This window comes from Pelobates fuscus, chromosome 2, assembly GCF_036172605.1.
Source record: "Pelobates fuscus isolate aPelFus1 chromosome 2, aPelFus1.pri, whole genome shotgun sequence".
Lineage (NCBI taxonomy): Eukaryota > Metazoa > Chordata > Amphibia > Anura > Pelobatidae > Pelobates > Pelobates fuscus.
In genome coordinates, this window is record NC_086318.1 from 157,879,724 (window position 1) to 157,905,589 (window position 25,866).

Below are 25,866 nucleotides of genomic sequence, written 5' to 3' on the forward strand. Positions count from 1 at the left end.
GAAAACGATAATCCGTTAGTATATAATTATAATGCCTTTGTAGCTGCTTTTAGAAGAACTTTTGACCCTCCTGGTAGAAAGGTCAATGCAGCCAGATTACTGTTGCGCCTTAGACAAGATAACCAAACTCTTGTGGAGTATGCACTAGAGTTCAGGTCCTTGGCGGCAGAAGTTAAGTGGAATGAACAGGCTTATATAGACGTATTTTTAAACGGATTATCAGATGTAATACTTGATGAGGTTGCTACTAGAGAGCTTCCTGAGAATTTGGAGGATTTAATTTCTTTTATCTCTCGCATTGATGAACGCTTAAGAGAGAGACAGAACACTCGAGATAGAACCTGTAGACCTTCCTTCAAACTAGCCCCCTCATTTCTAAGCCCTGAGATCAAAACCTTACCTTTTCCAGAACCTATGCAGATAGGCAATACTCATCTCTCAGAAGAGGAGAGACAGTACAGGAGAAGGGAGGGGCTGTGTATGTACTGTGGAGTCAGAGGTCACTTACGCCTAAATTGTCCTAATCGATCGGGAAACGCTCGCACCTAAGTTTCTCTAGAGGACAGGCCTTGGGTGTTTCTATTTTGTCCTCTACTCATAATTATAAAGATCATAGGCTTGTGCTACCCGTTTCCTTAACTTGGGAAAGGGGAGTAGTAGAGACTGTGGCATTGATAGATTCAGGAGCTGCTGAGAGCTTTATCGACCAAGTTTTTGTCACTAAACACACTATTCCATCTCAGTTAAGGGAGACGCCCTTGGCCGTTGAGGCCATAGATGGTAGACCTTTAGTTGAGCCTGTGATTTTTCGTGAAACCATACCCGTTAACTTAACTGTTGGTATTTTACACGAGGAAGACATATCTCTGTTACTCATTTCTTCTCCTTCTGTTCCCATAGTCCTGGGGTATTCTTGGTTAAAGAGACATAACCCTATTATTGATTGGGAATTAGGGGAGATAATCTCATGGGGTCAGAATTGTCAGGAGAAGTGTTTACAGAAAGTCTCACCGCTTTGCATAGTTAATGCATCCACTCAGTCTACCGACCCTACAGAAGTACAAATACCTCCACTGTATCTGGACTTAAAGGCGGTATTTGACAAAAAGAAGGCCGATACTTTACCCCCACACAGGTCCTTTGATTGTAAGATTAATCTACTCCCTGGTACCATGCCTCCCAGGGGCAATGTATACCCTTTGTCTACTAAGGAGAACTTAGTCCTAGAGGAGTATATTCGTGAAAATCTAGACAAAGGATTTATTAGGAGATCTTCCTCCCCTGCCGGGGCTGGTTTTTTTTTTGTTAAAAAGAAGGATGGTACACTGAGACCTTGCATTGACTACGGAGGTTTGAACAAAATAACCGTTAGAAATGCCTACCCGATTCCTTTGATTACCGAGCTCTTTGATCGTTTAAAGGGTTCCAAGATTTTCACCAAGTTAGATCTCAGAGGGGCATATAACTTGGTGAGGATTCAGCAGGGTCACGAGTGGATGACGGCGTTCAACACTCGATATGGGCACTACGAGTATACCGTAATGCCTTTTGGTCTCTGCAATGCGCCGGCAGTATTTCAGGACTTGATCAATGAAGTTCTTAGGGAGTTTCAACAGGACTGCGTTATTGTATACCTGGATGATATTCTTATACATTCTAGGGACATTGAGACTCACCACAGACAAGTCAGAAGGGTTTTGCGCAAACTTCTTCAACATGGCTTGTACTGCAAACTGGAGAAATGTAGTTTTGATCAGTCCCAGACAAACTTTCTTGGTTATGTGATTTCTGGGGAAGGGTTTAAGATGGATCCGGATAAACTCCAGTCCATTTTAGACTGGCCCTTACCTAAGGGTCTCAAGGCCATTCAGAGGTTTATTGGATTCTCCAATTATTATAGGCGCTTCATTAAGGGTTACTCGTCAATTATTGCCCCTATCACCAATATGACCAGACAGGGGGCTGACACTAAGAATTGGTCTACTGAAGCACTTCTTGCTTTCAAAACCCTCAGAACTTTTTGCTTCCGCACCAATTTTAGTTCACCCTGATACTACTCTGCCTTTCCTACTCGAAGTAGACGCCTCAGAGACAGGTGTAGGCGCTATCCTGTCCCAAAGGTTAGGTGTGGATAAACCATTACATCCATGTGTTTTTTTTTCCAAAAAGCTATCTGGCCCGGAGAGCAGATATGACATTGGTGACAGGGAACTACTAGCAGTTATCATGGCTTTAAAGGAATGGAGACATTTATTGGAGGGGACCTTACATCCTGTTACTATTTTGACGGACCACAAGAACTTGTCCTATATTGGGGAGGCTAAGCGATTGTCCTCCAGGCAAGCTCGTTGGTCTTTATTTCTCACCCATTTCAATTACGTACTCACTTACAGACCTGGTTCTAAGAATTCTAAAGCCGATGCTTTGTCTCGCCAATATGAACCTTCTACTGTGTCTGAGCCAGTGTTGTCCTCTATAGTCCCCAAGTGCAATATTATCGCCAACACAAGTCTTAAAATTCATTCTCCACTGCTTGACCGTATCATGAAGTTGCAACATCTGGCACCTAGGCAGACTCCTGTGGCAAGACACTTCGTTCCCCCTGAACTCCAAAGGCAGCTCTTACAGTGTTTCCACGAGAGTAAGGTGGCGGGGCATCCTGGTATTCGCAAGACATATTCCTTAATCTCTAAAGATTTCTGGTGGCCTTCTTTACGAAAGGATATTGAGGATTTCATTGCAGTGTGTGAGATCTGTACTAAGACTAAGCAACCTCATACTCTTCCATGTGGCCTATTACAGCCCTTGGGCATTCCAGAAAAACCATGGTCCTGTTTGGCCATGGACTTTATTGTTGATTTGCCTATGTCTAAAAAACAGACTGTTATTCTCACTGTAGTCGATAGGTTTACTAAGATGGCTCATTTTGTGCCTTTACCTAAACTTCCGACTTCTCCTGAATTGGCGGAAATATTCGCTAAAGAAATTTTTCGTTTACATGGGATACCTTCCGAAATTATTTCTGATAGAGGTTCCCAATTTGTTTCACGTTTCTGGAGATCTTTCTGTTCTCAATTGGGCATCAAATTGAATTTTTCTTCTGCTTATCACCCTCAGTCTAACGGAGCTGCTGAACGTACCAATCAAAAAATTGAACAATATTTGCGTTGTTTTGTCTCCGAACATCAGGATGATTGGGTCGGTTTGATTCCTTGGGCAGAGTTCGCACACAATAATCTTGTTTGTGATTCCACTCGTTCTAGCCCCTTTTTCATGAATTATGGCTTTCATCCTTCCATTCTTCCCTCGGTCTCTCCTTCCCAAGGGGTACCGTCGGTTGATGTTCATGTTGCCAATCTGAGGAAGTTGTGGGATCAGACTCGACAAATTCTCCTACATAATTCCATGTTGTTCAAGAAACCCGCTGATAAACGCAGAAGGGCGGCTCCTGTTTTTGTTCCTGGTGATAGGGTATGGTTGAGTACAAAAAACATTCGTTTAAAGGTTCCTTCTATGAAGTTCGCGCCTCGTTACATTGGCCCTTACAGGGTTCTGGCTCGTATTAACCCGGTTGCGTATCGTCTAGTACTTCCATCTGCCTTACGCATCCCTAACTCTTTTCATGTTTCCTTGCTGAAACCGTTAATTTGCAACAGATTTTCCTCCACTGTTTCCTCTCCCCGTCCTGTTCAGGTTGAGGGCCAGGAGGAGTAAGAGATCAACTCCATCATCGATTCTCGAATTTCTCGAGGGAGGTTACAGTATCTTGTCGACTGGAAGGGATATGGTCCTGAGGAGAGGACTTGGGTACCTCAGGAGGATGTTCATGCTCCTCGCCTCCGCAGGGCTTTTCACTCCCGCTTTCCATCTCGTCCCGGATGCTTCCGCCCGGTGGGCGTTTCTGGGGGGGGGGTACTGTCAGGGTACCTGTAGTCTCTACCTCTGATAAGAGGAGAGACTTAGACGTTTTCCCGTTCAGAAGGGCTGTTTCCTCCGTTCCTCGCGGTTCCTCCGGTCGGTTACACGCCGGCCGCGAGGGATCCACGCCCTTTTATGACGTGACGCTCAGTAGCCGACGTCATGACGCCAAGCCGGCTCGACCTGTCACTCAAACCCTGAACACGAACCAGGACTCGTCGGGGGTGTGATTACCTCCTAGAACCGGGGTATTTAATAGAGCTTGCCGCATTTGCTCATTGCCCTGTCGTGGTTCTAGCCAGTCTAGTCACTCAGTGCTCTTGTATGTCTATTGTCTCTTTGGTTCTGACCCGGCTTGTTTGTATCACTCTGCTTATCTCTGTTATCCTTTTGACCCGGCTTGTCTCTCGCTTACCTGTCTTCTCGTTCCCTCGACCTCGGCTTGCCTCTGACCATTCTCTACTTACTCCTTACGTTAAGTCCGGCCATTCTAAGGTCCGGTATACGTACCTACTACACTTTGTACTCTGCGTGTTGGATCCCTGTCCCGATCCTGACAGTACGTAGATGAGTGACATGGCATTGTCAGTCGTGTATACCGACTCTGTATGATGGCGATATCATGCGGCCACTCAGACGTAGATGGGCGGAAAGATATATGTGGGCCAAGGGGAACATAAGTGGCTAGATTGACACAAATAGGGAAAAAGCCCAATGTAAACACGAACGCAAGATTGTCCATCGAGGGTAAAGTGCTATAATGAATAACATTTCCCTATTCCAATAGGAATCCATCAGGCATTATGGAAATGATGTATACAATATGTTGTGTAACGTCAATTCCTAGCAAATACTCCATACTCGTCCGAAGATAAGATGGGGAATGCAACTTCAGAGATGACGCTGCTTATATGCAGTACATCACTTCCGGTACGGACTCACTGAGTTAATAGGAACCTGCTGACATGAACACACCTTCAGATCATTGGATTCCGATTGGTTAAACCCCACGGAGAACCCCAATGAACAGGGACACCGCCATATTTAATAAACGGAATAAACTTGGAGCAGCATACACCGATTGAAAAAGCCCTTATGTAGGGTGAAACGCGTCTCAGTCAGGAATCCATGGTGGATATTATCTATTTGTATAATGTTACTTGTTTATTTTTATTTTTTTTGAATTCTTTTTTTTTGTAGTTCTTAGATTGACAGACATGCTTATATCGCCACGACAGCAGGTACAAGTCGATGGTATAACAAAGAATAAACAGTTTCATGGCGAACATTGACGGCACAATTTTAAAAAGGAGTCAGGCTAGATATAAATGTCTACAACCTTAGTTTCAATCAGGCTGATAGTTACGAAAAGGTAGGATAGACATTTTAGATAACTACAGGAGCTTATAAGGTTTAACAGCTTTAAACAGAATTTCACGGTAGAGGCAGTCTAAGGTATGCTAATAAAACACGTTAATAAAACACGTTAATAAAACATGTCACAGATTAGGTTTAAAGGCAAACAAGATATATACAGGCATATAAGAAGGTTTCTGTCTAACCTGTGTGTTGGTTAGGAAGCATACATATGTAATTTGTGTCAGGCTGACGCGTGTCTTATATGTGCTATACTTGTATGCTGCGTGAGGTATCTGCTGGGTGAAAAGGAGTAGTATGGTCGATAGTATTAATAGCAGTAGGTGGTTATAGAGAGAGAGGGGTAAACAATAGAGAAATTATCGCTTTTCTGAATCCTCTAAATTAACATGGTCCGCTTGCTGGGTTAGTGACACATTTAGGGTGTATGTCCATGTTTGTAGCTTGTTGTCAATCTACTCCGCATGGTGGGAACGCGTGGAGGCTCTGGAGGATCAGGCTATCGGGTCTTGAGAGGAGGCCCTGTCTGCCTGGTGTTTGGGTGCAGGCCAGCGGTGCTTTGTTGGACCTTCCTTGTCTTGCTGAGGGTCTCTTGGCTGACCTGGGTGTTGGTCGTTTTCGGCTGTTCCTGGACCCGTGGTGTCCGCTTGCCGCGTGTCCTCGGCCTGAGGCTTTAGGGGGCACTCGTGCCTTCTTGCCGACGGTCCCTTGTTGAGGGTCGTGAGCCTGGGGTTTCTTCAGTGTGCAGAGATCTCCCCTGGTGTACGGCTGGCATTGGGGAGGAACCTCCAATTGAGTGCCCAGCTCAGAAGAAGAGCAGGCGGTGCAGGCTACCGTGCCGTCCGATTTTGTTTCTGGGCCCGCCGTCTCAACGGATCCGACCTCCGGGCTAGCTGTCATCTGGAGCTGCGGGGCAGGAGTGGTAGGTAGTCGCGTCTGTTCTGCACGGGTGTTAATCCGGCGCCAGAACGCTGTACATATCGCTTCGAATTTAGTATTAAATTCGCTTTCCCAGGTGGCGTCGTGTTCCCTCACACCGGCGGCCATGTTAGTTGCGGCTCGGGAGCGAGAGTCTGCGGCGGGGTTTTGTGAGGTGCTCTCTCCTGCCTCTCCCCCAGCAGGGACCGGGATAACCCCCACCGGTCCAGAGGGGGGGGGGGGAAACGGGTCGTTTGCTGTAGCCTTGCAACCCCAGGCTGAAGGATCGTCCGCTTCCTCCTCCCATGGGTTTTGCCCCGTGTGTAGGCGTCATAAGTGTCGATTGATGCTGGATCAGCGGGTGAGTCTCTGGAGTCATCTGTGATCATACCCTTTTGTGCAGGTGCCGTGTACCGTCGCTTGAGGTTCAGTTTTGTGGGTATAAACACGTTTTTTTGCCCTGTTTTGCTTAATTTGTGAGAGGAGCTCACCACATGTATGTCTGTCGGCCATGTTGGTCAGGCCTCGCCCCCCCGTTACTTGTTTATTTTAATGGTTTGTGCAGTGTTTTAACTTTACAAAAAAATTCTCTTATACTTCAAGTCTGTTGTGGGTCCTCCAACAAGCTGCTTCAAAGAAGGGTGGTGTCCTGTTTATAGACACACAAGCCATTCTAGCCAGGTCCACAGGCTCTGGACAAGGTGAGCAATCACCTGCACTTTATTACCTTCACATTCATATATTGTGATTCACTACACCAGAAGGTGTTTCCTGTTGTGTTGCTTTTGTCTTACTCTGTGAGGTATACAATTTGGAACAAAGGGGAGAGTGCCACCAGACGGCACTACTGCTGAAGAGATTTAAGCCTGTCCTATTTGAGGCTCTACTCTGAGTTTTCACTCTGTAGTTTCAATACGTTTCATTTTTATCATAGATTTATGCTAGGTGCTTCCCCCCCATTTTAATTTTTTTATTTAACTGCCTTGATACCTACTGGATTGGAATACCATCGAAGTTCGGAATACTCTGATATACCCCCATTTAGGGTAGGTGGTCACATTTCCATCATTTTAACGCTGCACTCTTGAGGTTAAAAGCTTTTGGGGCTCTTTTCCACTTTCGCTCATACCTGATATTCATGCTAGACTGTACAAATTACCACCATTTACACACATTTCAGGTGATTAACATAAAACACAAGTTGGCGACTGCAAACCACTTAAAAACGCTTATGGTCTCCCAGAGTTACTTCTATTTCACAAACCTGTCTCTTGCTGTCTCCTGAAGGCCTGCATTCCACTCTTGCCTCCAGTGTTGCTATTTTCCCACTTTGTGGTTTGGCTGCTATCCCTCACAATGCTCTTTCTATTGTGTTTTTATACCCCACCTCCTCTGCACTGCAAGCTCATTTGAGCAGGGTCCTTGCCAACCTATTACTCCTGTAACATTTTGTAATCGTTTCATTTATTGTAAAACATATCCCTTTGTAAAGTGCTGCCGAATGAGTTGGCGCTAAATATATGCCAAAAATAATTGGCTCAGGGCACTCTCAGGGCTTAGCCTCTTTGCCCAGTGGACCCCAGGTAAGTTTTCAGACCGTTCTCAGGCAGTTTAACTGCTTACCCTGGGAGGGTCCCAGGGCTCTCCGGGCATCATAAACACAACAGTGGACTGTAGTGGTTATGGTCATTGGAATGTTACTTTATGGGCAGCTTGTACAGGTGATGACAGGTAAAATGTGCATGAATTGGGTTAACTTTTCAGAATGTCATGGTAGAGCTGCTATATCAATTAAAATAAACAAAAACCCAAACAAACAAAACCTTGCACCTCCATGTTGCTCATGTCCGCAAGGATTATTTTATTTGTGTGTATATATCAGTGTGTGTGTATATATATTAGACTTTTGAATTTTTTTACATTTTATTTAGTTTAAAGTAATATTCTAAAAAGACAATTTTCAAAGCCATATTTTATTTCTGCATATAGGAATGTAAACAGGCTATGTTTATCTGTTCTGTCATCACATTTGTGAACATTCCATTTCCATTTAAGAGATGTCTTCCAGTTTTACTTGATTACGCCATAACATGGCACAGGATGGAGGTGAGAGGTAGATACAGGTGCAGGGAGTGGTAAGGTTAAAGTTAAACTCATGCATACAGTGATCTCCTGTTCAAGTCACCATCGCCACTGCTATCTCTGCTTATTTGCATGTTGTTGTTTTTTTTTTTTACATTGGCATTCTGTCATTTATTAATTAAACAATGGAATTTCTGGTTGTTCTTCTATGCATATATTTCTTCCCAGGCATTATCGGTTGTTCTTGTTTTTTTTTTTTTTGTAATTTTTATTTTCCACGTTTGACTTAATTACTGGTTTTATTTTCATTTCCCATAGTTTTACAAATCAGTTTTCATGGTGAGCAGATTAAACACATTGCCTGATGGTAAAATATATTGAGAAATATTCTCATTGGCCAAAAGCCATCACCCTCTCCTCCTTCATCCACATCGATCTTTATATGCCTTCTCATGCATCCATTATGGATTTCTTCATTTAACTTCCCCACAGGATGGCTGGATTCAAGAGATCACTTTGGAAATTGCTAAAATACTCCATATGTTTCTTTAAAAAAAACTCTCTCTAACCAAGTCTGCTTCAAGCCCTGTTGCACCAGGTTCTGTATGAAAATTGGGAAATGCCGATTGCTGCTGATCAGAGCAGTGTTCATGTTTCATAATTGGATAGAATTTGCTCCCTGTTATTAAAGATACATTAACAAAAATGAAGTATCTTGTATTAAAGCCAATAACTGACCAATCTCTGCCCTCACTTGCCTTTTGTTTCACTAAATTCAGAGCAAACCGCACGTGAATTAAGCGAACACAGATTTTAAACTCTTTAAAAATTCTTTTTTTTTTTTTTTTACTAAAGTTATTTTTTAATTCTTTTAGTTTAAGGATGAATGTAAGGGCTGACCTGAGTCAAATAATTTTGCTCAAGTTTCCTCTTCAACTCAAGTGACAATTTGAATGTCTTGTAAATGTCAACGTGGTATTTTCGTCACATGCTAACTCTCAGCTAATCAGCTGGAGCAGCACGCATGCTGTCACTGTGAGGCACCACTGGGTCGCTTGTAAGATTCCTGTTAATGCATTATCTTCTCGCAAAGCCCCTGCAATGAGAGATGGTTTATATATTTTCAGATATTTAGAGAATATGTAGTTGCAATCTGTCAATCACAATGCTAATTAAACACTAGTCCTATTTCTTGCTTGCAGTTGTCTTTATTGTAAATGATAGTCCGTACATTTTTCTTCTGTAGTGATCTCCATCATTTATAAATCCATCATAATTGATTTTGTGTAAACTCCCACTCTTAACCCCCTCCCCTCTCCTCCCCCCCCCCCCCCAAAAAAAGCTTCTTGTGTGCTTGCTTCTAAAATAGCATGGTTCTTGTTTTTTAAGACATATAGATGCTTATCATTATATTAGATCTAAATGCAATTACTATTGTCACAATTGTCACAGGCTATTTCTGGAGGTACTAGTCTAGCAATTAAAGGTCTGTTGTTAAGTTCCACAATGTAATACTCGTGCACAATGTTGTGAACCATATGATGCATTTTTTTTCCAACTCTAAGCATTACTTCTTCTCAAATGGTCTTCTTCACTGTATCATTTCAGGTCCTGCATTTAATGTCTTCCTGAGATACTGTAATTTCAACATTGGCCCTTTTCATGTGAACAAATTTTCAGCACCTGGAGTAAGTATTTGAGAATATCGACAGTTACAAAATTATTGCGATTAGTGGGATCAGAATTCAAGCATCACTGTACAGATTGGATATTTTGTCCTAAAATGTGTAGTCTCTTTTGCCAGTTCCTCACAGTTCACAATTTAGTGTTTTCAGCAAAAAAATAAATACAATTAAAAAAAAAAAAAAAAAAAAAAAAATATATATATCTCTCCATAAAGAACAATTGTTGTTCGTTATCAGCGTTCATTTAGACTTCTGCCTAACAGGATTGGGAATGGCTTTCCTTATGTTACCCTTGTCATCAAAATTCTTCCATAACCTAGAACATTTTAGGCTATCTGTGCAAAAACTAAATATTCACACACCTTCTATTTTATTAAATGTCAGATCATGCCTAATGCAAACCAAAAATCTAACCCGGTCATTCCTTACTCTTAAATATATAAATACACCCTTTACAATTCATTCCAAGTACTCCTTTAGGTATTTGTGTATGCCAAGAAACTTGGTAGCATCAGTAGTAGACGTGGGAATTATAATTAAGCAATGGAAAATACATCAGCGGTTTTTTTTTTTGTGTGTGTATTTTAAATATATCTTACATTGAGAAATGTACTGGATTTTAAATCATTATAATTAGTTCCATCTGCGTGCTGACAACCTGTCAAAGAAAATGTTCAGCTGCAACATATCCTGCTACATCAAAAGTAATATGTACATGTGTTTTACAGTAGTATCTTTAACCCGCTGTATGCCAGATGACCAGACAAGTTGGCTAAATATTATTTAAGTTAATGTATTTGGTTATGTGAAGCTCATATGTTCTATCCTAAGGTGGGTTGTAAACCATATCTGTTATTCTGTTCTCTTTGCAGATAAGGGGAGATTTATATTTTTAAAGAGACGAATTGTTGACTAGCATAAAACTTGACATTCTTGATCCTTTAACGGTTCAGGAATGTATTTGTCTGTTACTGAATTCTAAGCCTATCTGATGGTCCGCCAGCTTTCAGACTTCTTGGCTTGCAAGGTTATCTGAACCTTTTTTTTGTGTCACCCAGATCTTTTATCAGCACTTGGAGGTTGTAAATTTCTACAGAAGGCTTTAAAAATGTAATGCTGGGAATGTGTTTTGGAGAAAAGCAAAGGTTCTTTATTTCTATTATTTGAAGACTTTTCTGTCTCTGGAGGGAACACATTTTCAACCCTGTCTGTTGCAGCATTTGGTCTCTATCTGCATAATGAGCTGGAGGAGATTTTCAGGTTTCGGATAATGTTTCTATCCAGTACAAAGACAATTTGTTCAATATACTGCAGTTTGCTTCGGGGCCTCTCTTCAGTGCTTTGGAAGATCATTCTGGAAAACCGAGATCTATACTTAAAGCACCCATGGGGACAAGGGCAAGCTGCTTCATAATGCAATTTGCAAAATATCGAACAAATTGCTTCTGTGCAAGGGAGGGATGGTTAATATTATTATCCTGATCAACCCCATCTAATATTTGACTTTTCTACTATACGATTTTGTGCAGCTTTAAAATATAAAAATATATAAAAAACAAAAAATATTTAGACAGTATTAACATGCTGTCTATATTTTTTATATTTAGATTAGAATTAAATTAGAATGTGTATACATGGTAGGACCACTTTGTCTTACCTGTGATTCAAGTTTTTTCATAATGTGGCAATGGATGGATCTTCTTCTATGGCATCATGCCTTTTAAACTTTTATTTATGATGGCTAATGAGAACAGGCATCTTGTCATCTTCCACTTCTCCCTATAGAGGTTTGTTTTTGTCCACAACAAGAGGACATAGTCTTAAATTAGAGGGGCAACGTTTTTCAAAAATAATATCAGGAAGTATTACTTTACTGAGAGGGTAGTGTATGCATGGAAGTGGTAGAGGTTAACACAGTGAGGGAGTTTAAGCATGCGTGGGATAGGCATAAGGCTATCCTAGCATTTAGATAAGGCCAGGGACTAATGAAAGTATTTAGAAAATTGGGCAGACTAGATGGGCTCAATGGTTCTCATCTGCCGTCACATCCTATGTTTCTATATAACAATACAATCGATATTATTCACTTCACCTTTCAGTGGTTTTAATGTTGTGGCTGATCAGTGTATCTGGCAGCACACATGGTGAGGTAGGATTCACTTCCAAAGGTAGTAAACAGAAAATACTGCCAAAACTAATATATAATTCCCCTCCCTATTTCATGTTCTACATCAGGTAGGAGTGTGAGCAGTTGAGATGTTTTTCTGTTGCTGTTGTACACCCCAGCTTTTATTTTTTTCATTGCTCCATAAGTTCCCTAGTTTGGGAACGTGTGCGCAGTCAGTGATTTGAGGCTGCATTGCAAAGATCAGTTCCAGCACTGGTAATTATTCCTAGTACTCATAGCAACATTAACTGATTGCTAGACATGTGCAATTAGTTTCGGGCCGAATATGAATTCAGACGAATTTCGGGCAATTCGGACATACGGGTACTTCCGAAGTGCCGAGGTCCCGAAGTGTTAAAGCACAGTATTGCCTAGTACTAATATACTTACCCAGTGGAAGAAGAAGAATGTTACACTGTATACAATATTAAATAAAAAGTACACAAATAAGCATAGCCAGGATTCAGCTGTAAGCATTTGCAACACTTACAACAATCAAGTAAAACACATTCATATAAAATGTAAGTTACTTGGCCAGTCAATGTAATGACAGGAATGAGTATGTAGATAACTCCCTAATTCCCACGGTATTAGGGAGCTATCTGCTAAAAGGCTGAAAGATCTGAATTGGTCTTTAAGCCAAATTTACTAATACTAATTACTAAGTTATAGTAAATAATGCCCCTACTCGCTATACCGCGAGTAGGGGCATGTCTATTAAACAGTGAGCAACCTGTGGCTGCTCACTGTAAAATACAAAAAAAAAACACATCCACCCTCCCCCTCCTAACCTGAAGGGGGGGACCCATATCCACCCCCCCTGCCCCCACCCCTGAACGGTGGGTGGGGGGCCTAAAGTAAAATAAGGGGGGGGAACCTAATGTCCTCCCCCTAGCCCCCACCCCTTAGTGGTGGGTGGGGGGCCCTAAATTAGAATGAGGGGGGACCTAATGGCCCCCACCCCTGAGCGGCGGCTGGAGGCCCTAAATAAAAAAAAAATTAACCCCCCTCTTCCCCCGGGTGACTATAGGTCCCCAAACCCCTAGTCACCCCCCTCCCCCAAAAAATTAACCCCTACCTACTCCCCTCACCCTAAAAATAATGAGGGGGGACCATTTAACTAAGTACCTGGAAAAAAATAAAATAAAACGTACAATTTGATGTTTTCTTTCTTCTAAAATCTTTTTTTTTCAGCCCCAAAAAAGGCCAAATAAAAATCCATAATAACCAACGCATCCATAATAAAACGAGCGCAAAAAAAAAATATCCATCTCTACATTTACCTGTCACAGCACTCTGATTGGTTGGTTTGAAATCCACCAATCAGAGTGCTCTGTGTAATTTTACACAGCGTGGGAAAGTTCTTTGGAGTTTTCCCACGCTGTGCAATTTGACTCCTAACACTCTGGTGGATTGTGATGAATCAAATTACACAGCGTGGGGAAAATCACCTTGGGGGGGGGGGGGGGGGGGGTAACATTTTCATTTAGGGCCCCCACCTGCCGTTCAGGGGTCGGGGCCAGGGGGGAGGACAATAGGTCCCCCCCCTTATTCTGATTCAGGGCCCCCACCCGCCGCTCAGGGGTGGAGGCCAGGGTGAGGACATTAGGTCCCCCCCTAATTGGTTTTTAGGGCCCCCACCCACCGCTCACAGAGTCTACTATAGTCCTACTCACGTAGTATTGAATATACTATTTTATACAGCGAGCACTATTAGTTGTCTCTTCTCTTTCATAAAGTGAAAAATAATAGATGTACAGTGAGAAAAAAATGTGTGGTAGCTAAACAGCTACAAACCACCTAAGTGGAAACCCCTTCTACCACTTATATAGAAATACAAATAATGCATACAATAGGTGGAGCACACATCTGGAGGTTCTAGAAAAGAAGACAAAGCATCATAGTGTAATATGTTAAAAATAAGATGTAGTAACCAGCAGCAGAGCAATACTACTCACAAGCCTAGAGCCAATTTGACATATGGCTCTTATGTGCAGCACGGTGGGACTCTTAATAGGATGTCCCCATCCTTCTTGGTCTTCTTCCTTGAATGATTGGATGGCAGCAGTAGAAAATGACAACATTCCAATATGTTGATCCAATAAGGAAACTTTATTGTAAATGGAAATAAATCTTCCCGATTAAAATTTCAAATATAAAAAAAAAAAAAAGAAATCTATAATAGACAATGTTGTCCAAATAAAAGTTCAAGATGTAGACTGTATATGTCCAAAACGCGTTTCGCCCTATGGTGGGGGCTTCCTCAGTTGGTATCAGTCGATATTATGAGTGTAAGCCTTTTAGCGTCTTTATATAATGTAAGTTCTTTTTCCTTCCGGGTTTTCTCCGTGTGGAACGCATCCTGCGTTCCACCGCCAGTTCCGTGCGCGTCACTTCCGGTTCCTGTTCTCGGGGTGCACCAATGGCCTGCTCCCGTCTGCTTATGTGCGTCACTTCCGGTTTCTGGTCCTGGGACACACCTATGATGTCACTGGAACGCATAGTATCGGGTCTATGCGTTCCACTGCGGACAAATCCGTTTTTGGTATTGTCCCAAGGCTGCTAAACACATATCTATCTACATTGTATAATTGAAAAAGTAATACATCACCACAATATAATCTATATATCCAAAAAATAGAAAGTACATAATATGTACACTTAATAAAACAATCTTAAAAAGAAATGTATATTAAACATAATTGATAAATGTTAAAAACAATCAATTCACATCCACATACAGTGTATATATTTAAAGTGCCAACTCTTATAGTGATAAAATTATGGGTGAAGACATAAAATTATCCAAATATAAAACAAGTAAAAAACAAAACATAAAGGAGGAACTAAAACCCAAACGTAAGAATTAGATAAAGTGACAGATCTCAAAGTCTGAATTGAGACCATGGGGAATTAAGGTATTAAAATTAAAAATAAATTTAATCTCTTCAGAGCCTATTTTTTTTATTATAATCTCCACCTCTCCAATCCTTTTTTACTATTTTTAATGGACAAAAGAAGAGGTGTTCTGGATTAAGATTATGATGGGTTTTAAAATGATTAGAAACACTATGGGTTTCCAAACCTTTTATAATGTTTTGGACATGTTCAGATATGCGGACGTTTACATTTCTAATGGTCCTGCCTATATACAATAAATCACAGGGACATTTCAATAAATAAAGGACTCCTTTCGAAAAACAAGTTAGTTGGTCTTTTAAAATAAAATCAATCTTCATATGTTCGTTAAGGTTCTTAATGTGCCCTTTAGGATTTTTTGTTCTACATGCAGGGCCGGACTGGCCCACCGGGATACCGGTGGGCCGTCGGCACCTGGGGCCGGGGTGACCTGCGGCCGCAGGGAGAACTTGAAAGGCGGCCGCAGGGGAAGCTCTTCATGAGGCCGGGAGCAGGCTCTTCTGGGGGAGCAGGCTGTTCTGTCTCTGCTCCCCCTCCCTCACACGCTAGAAAGAGACCAGGGCCGGAATATGACGTCATATTCCGGCTCCGGTCTCATTAAGCTGCGCGCGAGGGAGGGGGAGCAGAGACAGAACAGCCTGCTCCCCCAGAAGAGCCTGCTCCCGGCCTCATGAAGAGCTTCCCCTGCGGCCGCCTTTCAAGTTCTCCCTGCGGCCGCCAGCACAGCTACCAGTCTGCCCACCCACAGGTGCTAAAAAATATGTATGTCAGTGGGAGTGTGTGTGTGTGTGTGTGTTCCATGCTGTGTGTTCCATGCTGTGTGTGTGTCTGTCTGTCATGGTGTGTGTGTGTGTCTGCCTGTCATGGTGTGTGTATGTGTCTGTGTCATGCTGTGTGTGTGTGTGTGTGTGTGTCTGTCTGTCCTGTGTCATGCTGTGTGTGTGTGTCTGTATCATGCTGTGTGTTTCTGTGTCATGCTGTGTGTGTGTGTGTTTGTGTCATGCTGTGTATCTGTGTCATGCTGTGTGTGTGTGTCTGTATCATGCTGTCATGCTGTGTGTGTGTGTCTGTATCATGCTGTGTGTCTGTCTGTGTCATGCTGTGTCTGTATCATGGTGTGTGTCTATCATGGTGTGTGTGTGTCTGTCATGGTGTGTGTGTGTGTGTCTGTCATGGTGTGTGTGTGTGTGTCTGTCATTGTGTGTGTGTGTCTGTCATTGTGTGTGTGTGTGTGTGTCTGTCATTGTGTGTGTCTGTCATGGTGTGTGTGTGTCTGTCTGTGTCATGCGGTGTGTCTGTGTCATGCTGTGTCTGTCTGTGTCACGCTGTGTGTGTGTCTGTCTGTGTCACGCTGTGTGTGTGTCTGTCTGTGTCACGCTGTGTGTGTGTCTGTCTGTGTTACGCTGTGTGTGTGTGTGTCTGTATGTGCCATGCTGTGTGTCTGTCTGTGTCGTCTGTGTCACGGTGTGTCTGTATCATGGTGTGTCTGTCATGGTATGTGTGTGTGTGTGTGTCTTTGTCTGTCATGGTGTGTGTGTGTCAGTCGTGGTGTGTGTGTGTGTGTCTGTCATTGTGTGTGTGTGTGTGTCTGTCATTGTGTGTGTGTGTCTGTCATTGTGTGTGTGTGTGTCTGTCATTGTGTGTGTGTGTGTCTGTCATTGTGTGTGGGTGTGTCTGTCATGGTGTGTGTGTGTGTGTCTGTCATGGTGTGTGTGTGTGTGTCTGTCTGTGTCATGCGGTGTGTCTGTGTCATGCTGTGTCTGTCTGTGTCACGCTGTGTGTGTGTCTGTCTGTGTCACGCTGTGTGTGTGTCTGTCTGTGTCACGCTGTGTGTGTGTCTGTGTCACGCTGTGTGCGTGTCTGTCTGTGTTACGCTGTGTGTCTGTCTGTGTCGTCTGTGTCACGGTGTGTCTGTATCATGGTGTGTCTGTCATGGTGTGTGTGTGTGTGTGTGTCTTTGTCTGTCATGGTGTGTGTGTGTGTGTGTGTCTTTGTCTGTCATGGTGTGTGTGTGTGTGTCTTTGTCTGTCATGGTGTGTGTGTGTGTGTGTGTCTTTGTCTGTCATGGTGTGTGTGTGTGTGTGTGTGTGTGTCAGTCGTGGTGTGTGTGTGTGTGTTTTTAAAAATAGTGTTTTACTCACCTTTTTTTTTTTTTTTTCTCAACGTCGTGCTGGTCTCTGCCTCTATGACTGAGATCATCAAACTTGATGATCTCAGCCAATCCGCACTGACACAGGAAGCGCCTCTAGTGACCGTCTGAGTGTCTGTCACTAGAGGTGTCACTAGGAAGCAATGTAAACACTGCCTTTTCTCTGCAAAGTCAGTGTTTACATTCAAAAGCCTGCAGGGACAGGCTATAGACACCAGAACCACTACATTAAGCTGTGTGTGTGTGCGCCTGCTAGTGAGTGAGCTTGCTTGCATGTGTGTGTGTGTGCGCCTGCTAGTGAGTGAGCTTGTGTTTTTATGTCAATGAGCTTATGTATATTAGTGAAATTGTTTGTCTATGAGGCTGTGTATCAATGTTTTACTCTGAAAGGACCAATATATTATATTAGAAAAAGATATATATATATATATATATATATATATATATATATATATATATATATATATATATATATATATATATATATTAGCGACAATATATGGCACAATGACTTATGGGGCTGGCATAGATTTTTTTTTTTCCAGGGCTGCTTTGTATCCCCAGTCTGGCCCTGTCTACATGCTAAACATGTCCCACACCCAAAGAAACCTTTGCTTTGGTTTAAAAAATGTGATGTATTTTTAGATGGGCCCTCGCTACTGTGAACTAAAGATCTTTTTAAGTTAGCTGCACCTCTATAAATAATTTTTGGTCTTGTTGGTAACAAGTTTTTTAAAATGGGATCTGTTGGCACTTTAAATATATACACTGTATGTTGGTGTGAATTGATTGTTTTTAACATTATCAATTATGTTTAATATACATTTCTTGTTAAGATTGTTTTATTAGGTGTACATATTATGTACTTTCTATGTTTTGGATATATATATTATATTGTGGTGATGTATTACTTTTTCAATTATACAATGTAGATGATAGATATGTGTTTAGCAGCCTTGGGACAATACCAAAAACGTATTTGTCCGCAGTGGAACGCATAGATCCTATACTATGCGTTCCAGTGACGTCATAGGTGTGTCCCAGGACCAGAAACCGGAAGTGACGCGCATAAGCAGACGGGGGCAGGCCATTGGTGCACCCCGAGAACAGGAACCGGAAGTGACGTGCACGGAACTGGCGGTGGAACGCAGGATGCGTTCCACACGGAGAAAACCCGGAAGGAAAAAGAACTTACATTATATAAAGACGCTAAAAGGCTTACACTCATAATATCGACTGATACCAACTGAGGAAGCCCCCACCATAGGGTGAAACGCGTTTTGGACATATACAGTCTACATCTTGAACTTTTATTTGGACAACATTGTCTATTATAGATTTCTTTTTTTTTTTTTTTTTTATATTTGAAATTTTAATCGGGAAGATTTATTTCCATTTACAATAAAGTCTCCTTATTGGATCAACATATTGGAATATTGCCATTTTCTACTGCTGCCTTCCAATCATTCAAGGAAGAAGACCAAGAAGGATGGGAACATCCTATTAAGAGTCCCACCGTGCTGCACATAAGAGCCATATGTCATATTGGCTCTAGGCTTGTGAGTAGTATTGCTCTGCTGCTGGTTACTACATCTTATTTTTAACATATTACACTATGATGCTTTGTCTTCTCTTTCATGATCTATATAACGAAACAAGACTCAACCCTCTACACGTATCCTACAAGCGGGGATTATACCGCTGTACATCATTCACACTAGAGCCAGTTTGAGCTCTACCCCACGTGAGTAGGACTATAGTAGACTCTGTTGTCGTACATACCACCTCTTCCTAGATGTATTGCCATGTCATCTGTCTTTTTTTTTTTTTTCCCCACATACGGATCTAAAGACCAATACTTCCCTACGTATCCTACAAGCGGGGATTGTACCACTGTATGCCATCCACACTAGAGCTAGTTTAGCTCTACTACACGTGAGTAGGATTTCGATAGATCTCTTCTTCCTGCAATTCAACACTTTGTATCAGACGTATTTGCACTTACTTGTTTCTTTCTTTACATACGGATCCTGAAAGCCGCCTTCACTTGACCCATAAAGAGAACATTCTTCTACACAAGTCGCCAGTGCCCCATAAGGCCCACCTTGAGACTTTGTTCTGGCACTATTTATTATATGGACTTTGTATATTTTAGCTGGACCATAGCCAGCTTTGGCGCAGCCTTTTCCTATACTGTTCTGTGTATTACCTTTTCCTATAGGGCTTAGAGGGAACCCTATCTTAAGGTTGCTGCCTCTTATATTATCTAGCTCAGTATTGGTTTACTTTAGCGCTGTTTTGCTTTTTTCCGTTTAACCATTAGAAATGAAAAGCATATTCAATCACCTTTGGGGATGAGACAAAATGCCGCTTTATTCTATTGACTTGTGGGCTGCTGGAAAGAGAGGATCTGTTCTCATTAATGTCTGACTCCATTATGCGGAGCTGCAGCTCAAGTTCAGACGTGGCGCCTCGATGTCTAGCTGGCTCCCTGGCTCATGCGCACAATATTATCTAATCTCTTTGGAAATGACCTCACACATGAACAGTATTTAAGGAAGTGCAAGATCACCTGTATCTTAGGCTGTGTGAGTCGGAGTCAGATGTAGCATGCTCTTCACTGCCTGTCTCAGAGGAAAAAACAGGAGAAAATGGTTTTCTATTTTTATTTTCCCCGGGATATATATTTTTAGGATGTCGTCAGGTGTGCACAGTAACTTTGTTTTATTTAGATGGACCGAGTTACTTCTTTCATTTATTAGCAATTACCCACAGGTGGAGCAGCTAAGGTTAACATGTCCATTTATGAATAAACAACTAGCCTATTTTGTATTGCTCAATTCTCGTTAAGCTGGTCAAATCCAATTATGATGTATACAGGGGACCACTCCACAACCTGTCTTACCAGTCAATGATAATTTTATGCAAGGTTGGTAAATGTTTCAGTGTAGCCCAAAAACAAATCCTTTTCATGATTGTTTGCTTACTTTTTACAAGATCTTTTTTTTTTTTATGTCCCTACACAATTAATATTTGTTCCTGTTTATTCTTCCAGATATTTATGTGTGCACTTTGGACTCTGATGCAGTTAATGGTGCTTTTCATGTTTTATGATCTCCCAATGAAGCCTCCAGAAGCACTAGAGAAAGAAAATGAACCTCTCTTGAAACAAACAGAGAATCTGAATCCAGAATTGACTCCATCATATGGCACAATCAACAGCACCCACAAGCCATCAACAGAGGACGCTGACACTACCGAGTATTCTTCAAACACTTGCTCCCCCACTTCACAGATTATCACATGCAATCCAGAACACGGGGCACAAGATGGAAACTGCAACAATATCCAGAATGCAACAGGTAAAAGCTTTAATTACAAAGTTTCTGCATATTCTTCAATACTACATAGATAAATCGATAATACATTATAAAGGGTATCCATAACATCATGAGGGTTTTAAATATTATGTTTATTTATTGCCTACATTTAGCATAAATGTATATGAGCTCTGAAAAATATAGTTTAAATATACAATAACACACCGCTGTATTGTCGCTCTTTAAGTACAAAGAGCCTCCATCTTGGCTACAGGTAATTTATTGATACAAGCTCTGCCCATTTCTGTCAATGAACATGGAGGTGAAAAAAAACTGTAACACTATTTTTGTTTCTTCTTCAATGCATGTGTTCCTTGGCTGTGCCAGGACTGAACTGGATTTTGATGGCAATTGCTAAATCTTCAATAAACATTTGAAAGAAAACTGAACATGACTTGAACATAAAAATGTAAACAAAAAAAACAAACAAACCGAAAAACTTATGTTTTATTCAATGATGTATTTTTTTTACATCACTTTATTAAAGTTGAGTAAATTGTAGGACAGGTTCCAGGAGGAGATAATGATGGTTTTCAAGATGAAGATTACCTTTAGAATATTGCATCTTATGGCCCTCTACGACCATTTTCTAATTTTAGCACAACTAAACCTAACTTAAACTTAGCTGTAGATTGTGCTAAAATAATGTTTTTATTTACATGTTCTGCAAGGTAAAATGAGTTCATTCTTGTAGTGCTTCTCGCACGGCACATATGTGCAGACAGCGCTACTGGAGAAAATGCTGAGCATGCATTTACTGGTATGGCATTTCTTTAGTAGTGTGCATTCAGGACTGGATGTGTTGTGTTGTGTTGTGTTGTTTTCTTCTGCACTTGCCTCTATTGCAGTATTCATCCCAGTGAATGCTATAATAGCGTTTTAATGAGGAACAGCCTCTGGCACTTCTCTGGAAGAGACGGGTCCGCATTTAACTCTAGTAACGTATAGAAAATAATGGAAAACGAAAATACAGCAGAATAGAACTAGCACAAGCGAAGTCTTCTGGACAGAAATGTAAGAAATACATCACACATAAATGTTGTTAAAGGGTAAAGATCGATTAAGACATAGCCGTATGGTTAATCTAGATATGCCTCTGACGAAAGCAATGCCAACAAGCGATGGTGGGAGTAGGGAAACGTGCATTCTACTTGCTGTGAAATTTCTTTAGGGAGTCTCTCACTTTTGCTAGAGGACTGACCTGTTTCCCTCCTTTCTGCCCCTCTGATGTTAATTCCTCTCTAGCAGCTGTCATTAGTCTAATAATATCCTTACCTTTTGTGTCACTTTACCCCACTCCCTCTAGCATGTAAGCTCATTGAGCAGGGCCCTCAACCCCTATGTTCCTGTGTGTCCAACTTACCTGGTTACATCTACATGTTTGTTCGTCCACCCACTGTAAAGCGCTATGGAATTTGTTGGCGCTATATTAATAATAACATAATAATATTAATAATAATGCGCTCTAAATTAAGTTAGTGTGTGTTCTGCATAATGAGGGGGAATGCCTTGCTTGAAAAACTATTCCAAACAAGAATATTTGTATCTGAAGGAAAGATAGAGGGTAGATGTTACACTACTATAACTCCCACAATGCCACATTATCGGCTGCACTGTTGAGCCTTGAGAGGAGGTGTGTATATTAAACAAGCATTTCCTAAAGCAATTCATCATAAAATGAATCTCTTAACTTGTACACAAATCTCTTTTAGCTGTGTTGAACTAATCAAATACCTGTTAATATATGGACGAATTAATCGATTCATTAGGTAATTTAGATTAATCCATTCATGCCTCCCAACATCAGTATTTCAGTGGGACAGTCCCGGTTTTTGAATCCTGTCCTGCTGTCCCAATTTTGTTCTCCGGTGTCCCACATTTAGGGACACCAGGAAACTGCCCCTAAAACGTTCATCTCAAGCACGTGATTAGACGTGATCACGATGCACTAGAACTCTGTAGGTGTGCCAGTTCTTTGCTTGGACTTGCCCCTTAGGATGGACCCAGTAATGCTACTGCATCACTGGCCCGCCACCTTTGCCCCCTCACACCAGTGTCTCGCTTCTTGGGGCGCCAATGTTTGGGGAGGAGAGGGTCAATTTGTTCGTCCACAGATAAACAGACATTTTATTTGTTTTTTACGTAACCTAAAGGGATTTGTACAAAAGTCTATTTATTACTATGATACATTACATGTTTATTTCACAATGTTTTGTTATAAGTGAAGTTGAACCTGTCCTGGTCTTGCTGGGTTTTTATTTTTTATTTAAATTCTCAAAATGACTACTGCTTTGCCCTGTACCTCATTACTTTTGTCATTTTGAGAAATGTCTTTTTGTCTTTTTTTGATCTTTTTATTTTTGGCCCGTTGTCTGAAAATGTCTGTGGCTGCTGTGTGAAGCTAGGATAAATATTTTCATTGTATTTCGTTAGTCTATAGAATACATATATTGTGTTTGTGAAGCCCTTTATTTATTTATATATGTTTTGCTCTCTGGGCTGACTGCCAAAAATAAAAATGACAGCATAGTCTTGACTTGGCTTTTTTTAATGCCTCTTGCTCTCTGCATTCCTTGTATTATCTATGATTAAATCGTACGCTATGGTTGAGGCTACATTATAATTTGCATGTTGTTCATGATTATTTGCTTTATTTTCATTACTATATCACATGTTGGCCAAACTTTTTAATTATGTGTAGGTACACAATAAGTAGCATCAGATCCTACCAATTTCTTCAGTTATTCATTAACTATATATTAACGAGGGTATTGCAACTGTTAGCCCAAAATAGCTGATCATAAACGCTAGATAGGTTTATTTTCCAGTTCGGCTGTACTTTGTCTTCTGTATGTCATTTCATGGGAAATTCCCTGATTGTGCCTGCTTTAGAGACCATTGCTTTTGGTATGGCATCGTCATCATGGGTTGGGTTGGGTACACCCCATTGCTTTCAAGCAGAACAGGTCCTATTACATCCTGGTTTGGTTAGCTCAATGGAGCTAAACTCCATAGGTGGCAATTGCTCAAAGCACCTGCCTTGCAAAGACGTCTCATTGAGCTGCACTGGAAAGTCTGTGATTGGACAGCCACAGGAAGTCTAGGCGGGATTAGTAGGGTTTGCCAAAGCAGCAGACAAGAGAAATGCAGGTTTTGCAAGAGGTTTTTAGATAGAACTTCAATGGAAAAATGCATTATTAGATGCTTGCATGCTGTCGGTATATCTACTAAAAAGTGATTTGTATTTATTTAGTATTTAGGCAGTAGAGTGTCACTTTAAAGGAATATTCAGAACATCTCTACTGTACTAGATTTTTTTTTTTTTTATAATTTTCACTTTACTTTTTTCACTGGGAAACATGCTTTCTGATGTCATGTCTCAAGATGTTTCTTTGGGTATGTATTTCAGCGGGAACTGACATTGTTTATTTTTCTAGGGTTTGTTCGGGAGGAGATCGTAACGTTACTTGCAGCTCAATTTGTAACATTATTTAACCAAACTGCACTAGAGGTGAGTATATCAAGATTTTGAGTAGGAAAGCATCAATGTAGTGGGGGAATAATAATGGAATTCTCACGTGTCACTCTCTTTTCAGACCCTGGTCACACCCCTTGCCCAAAAATACCTTGGTTTTCAAGATCTACAGAACTCACTCCTTTATTTCTTGTGTGGGATTGAGGTATGTATTGTGAAGAAATAATAAAAATGACATATGAAGGATGTGTCTAGGACAATATATATATATTTTTCATTCAGCATGACCTTATTGGATGTAGTTTCCAAGCTCCCACTATAACAATGTAGTATTGTTTCTTCTCAGATACGGGGCTGTGTAAGCATGACAAGAAATGGGTGCAGTATGCACTATAGCAATCTATTATCCCTGCATGTTTTATCCGTTGCATATTTGTCCTGTGAGCACACAATTCCTCCTCGTATTAATGAGGTGTTTTCACAGCCACTAAAGATGCTATCACGGCACTGACAGAGTAAAACTGTTATGTGATGTTGAAGCTCATAGGAAAGCAATGCTCTCCTATGGGGAAGCTTAGTTGTGTGTGTGACTCTCACTGTGCATGTGCGTCAGATCACCAATAGGACCATCACCAGAGGAGACCATACAGGCAGACAGATGATAAGCACAGAGGGAGCCTTAGCACAGTTTATTTTATTTTTTTTATTGCACAATGGTGGGCGGAGGTATGACTTGTATATTACTGGGGACAGTGGCACTTTAGCATGGAGTATATGGGTTTGTATAGCTAACTCTATAGTGTTCTTTTAAGTCAGGTTTTACTAACTTGAATTAAGCTAAATGGCATGCCTAGGTTCTAAGCTAAACCTTAGTCAATATGTACACCTCTCTTTCTCTTTGATGCTGTGTGTATATTTATTCCTCTGTCTATATTTCTGTTTTGGTGTCTCTTTGTATGGGCACAGGAGAGAAATGTATCAAACTCTTGAAAAAATGGTATTTGGGATTATGGCTAGTCTATTATTATAATACCGTATTATTTTAGGATTATGTAACCTGCCCCCATCTTGCAGTATAGCCTATAGGCTCTTTTTTAGTCTCTCATTATTTTGATTACTTTAGCATTAAAGTTCATTTTCTATTTATTTTGCGAGACCTTTCTTCTTGACTTTTTTATGATCCTAGAAACTTGCTTATATTTATCTGTATATATTTATTTTGAAAAGAAAGCTGCCCCCTTACAACTGATTGTTTCAAATGACTTTCCAAAATGTACACGTCATAAAAAAGGTTTATATTTACTGGTAAATCGGCAGACCATGCAACTTTTCATGCTAAGGACCTTTTGCGTGTGGAACTACTGTGCTCTCACGACTTCCAAAGCTGTCCATTTCCTTAACACAATATTGAGTAAAATGTGAAGACTGTAGGTAAAGAATGCTAAATCAGAAAAGAAAAAGAACAGGAGGTTGCGCCAGATAAGATAATATGATATATTCACAGTAAAACAGAACCAATAGTCAGAGAGTGACTTTAAATGTAGTAATGCTAGAAATGTTAAAACTTGTAAAAACAACAACCTGATTCTGTGGAAGAGTTTATTTTATTGTCAGATCAGGAGAAAGCCGAGGATCCGTACGAAAGAAGGGGGGAGAATATTGCAGATAACAAATTTATTTGGCAATCATAAAAGAAAAGGGTATATTAGGTAGGTAATAAAATAAGCCCAATAGATTTATACATAGCAGAAAAACTACTGGTGTGTATTTTTAAAGGGGCAGAATAAATAAAAGGA

General features: G+C 41.0%; 1 protein-coding gene across 1 annotated transcript in view; it reads left to right on the forward strand.

Moving 5' to 3' along the window:
* Positions 1-25,866, forward strand: part of LOC134585662 (major facilitator superfamily domain-containing protein 8-like) — a 104,731-nt gene that overhangs the window by 33,965 nt on the left and 44,900 nt on the right. Inside the window, exons 6-9 of the mRNA XM_063441115.1 lie at positions 9,904-9,983; positions 20,271-20,577; positions 24,033-24,106; positions 24,192-24,275. Of these exons, the coding sequence (XP_063297185.1) occupies positions 9,904-9,983; positions 20,271-20,577; positions 24,033-24,106; positions 24,192-24,275 (545 nt within the window). The remainder of the gene's footprint in view (positions 1-9,903; positions 9,984-20,270; positions 20,578-24,032; positions 24,107-24,191; positions 24,276-25,866) is intronic.